Here is a 628-nt window from a genome sequence, read left to right on the forward strand (position 1 = left end):
CCTATGGCCTTCCCTGCTAAACATTCCCTAGACAGCAGGCCTGGCGTGTCTGAGACAAAAAGCCTCTTGGGGTCCCCTGGACTTAGGCTCCGGCCCCCATTGTCTCATCTCCTTCCAAGGTCTCCTTGTTGCCGGGGTGGTGGGGGGGGGACCTTCCCCAACAATGGGGCTCAGTGAGGCCTCTGTGTCTCCCAGCCCCCCTTCCCCTGGTTGCTAAGGCGAAACACTCCCTAGCAACGAGGTTTCCTGAGCCTTCGGGCCACCCGAATCCACCTTCTCAGGTATCACTTTCCTAAGGAAAGGAATTCCCTCGCAAGACCTCCCAGTTCCCACCCCTCAGGGCACCCTGGGTGATGTGGAGACACACCCCAGACCCCCCCGCGCCCTCCCAGACTTCTGGTCCCCGCCGTAAGTTGCCAAGGAGGTTCTTCTAAACCTGAGACGCCCCCCCCCCCACCAGGTACCTAAAGAATCAACACCCTAGACCAGGCATGGCCAGGCTGGTGTGAAGCCCCCCCACCCCCCTTCATTCCCGTTGCCGCGGCGACTCCCTAGCAACAGAACTCAGAATCCTGGGGCCTGGCGGGCAGGCGGGCGCGGCCGGTTACTGGGGTGATGTCCCATAAGG

The 628-nt window shown here is 61.8% G+C and overlaps 1 protein-coding gene across 1 annotated transcript in view; it reads left to right on the plus strand.

The window, feature by feature from the left end:
* Positions 1–628, plus strand: part of TMEM190 (transmembrane protein 190) — a 9,463-nt gene that overhangs the window by 6,365 nt on the left and 2,470 nt on the right. Inside the window, exons 5-6 of the mRNA XM_011997019.1 lie at positions 108–130; positions 393–399. Coding sequence (XP_011852409.1) covers positions 108–130; positions 393–399 — 30 coding nt within the window. The remainder of the gene's footprint in view (positions 1–107; positions 131–392; positions 400–628) is intronic.

The sequence above is a fragment of the Mandrillus leucophaeus genome, unplaced genomic scaffold (assembly GCF_000951045.1).
Source record: "Mandrillus leucophaeus isolate KB7577 unplaced genomic scaffold, Mleu.le_1.0 Scaffold53, whole genome shotgun sequence".
Lineage (NCBI taxonomy): Eukaryota > Metazoa > Chordata > Mammalia > Primates > Cercopithecidae > Mandrillus > Mandrillus leucophaeus.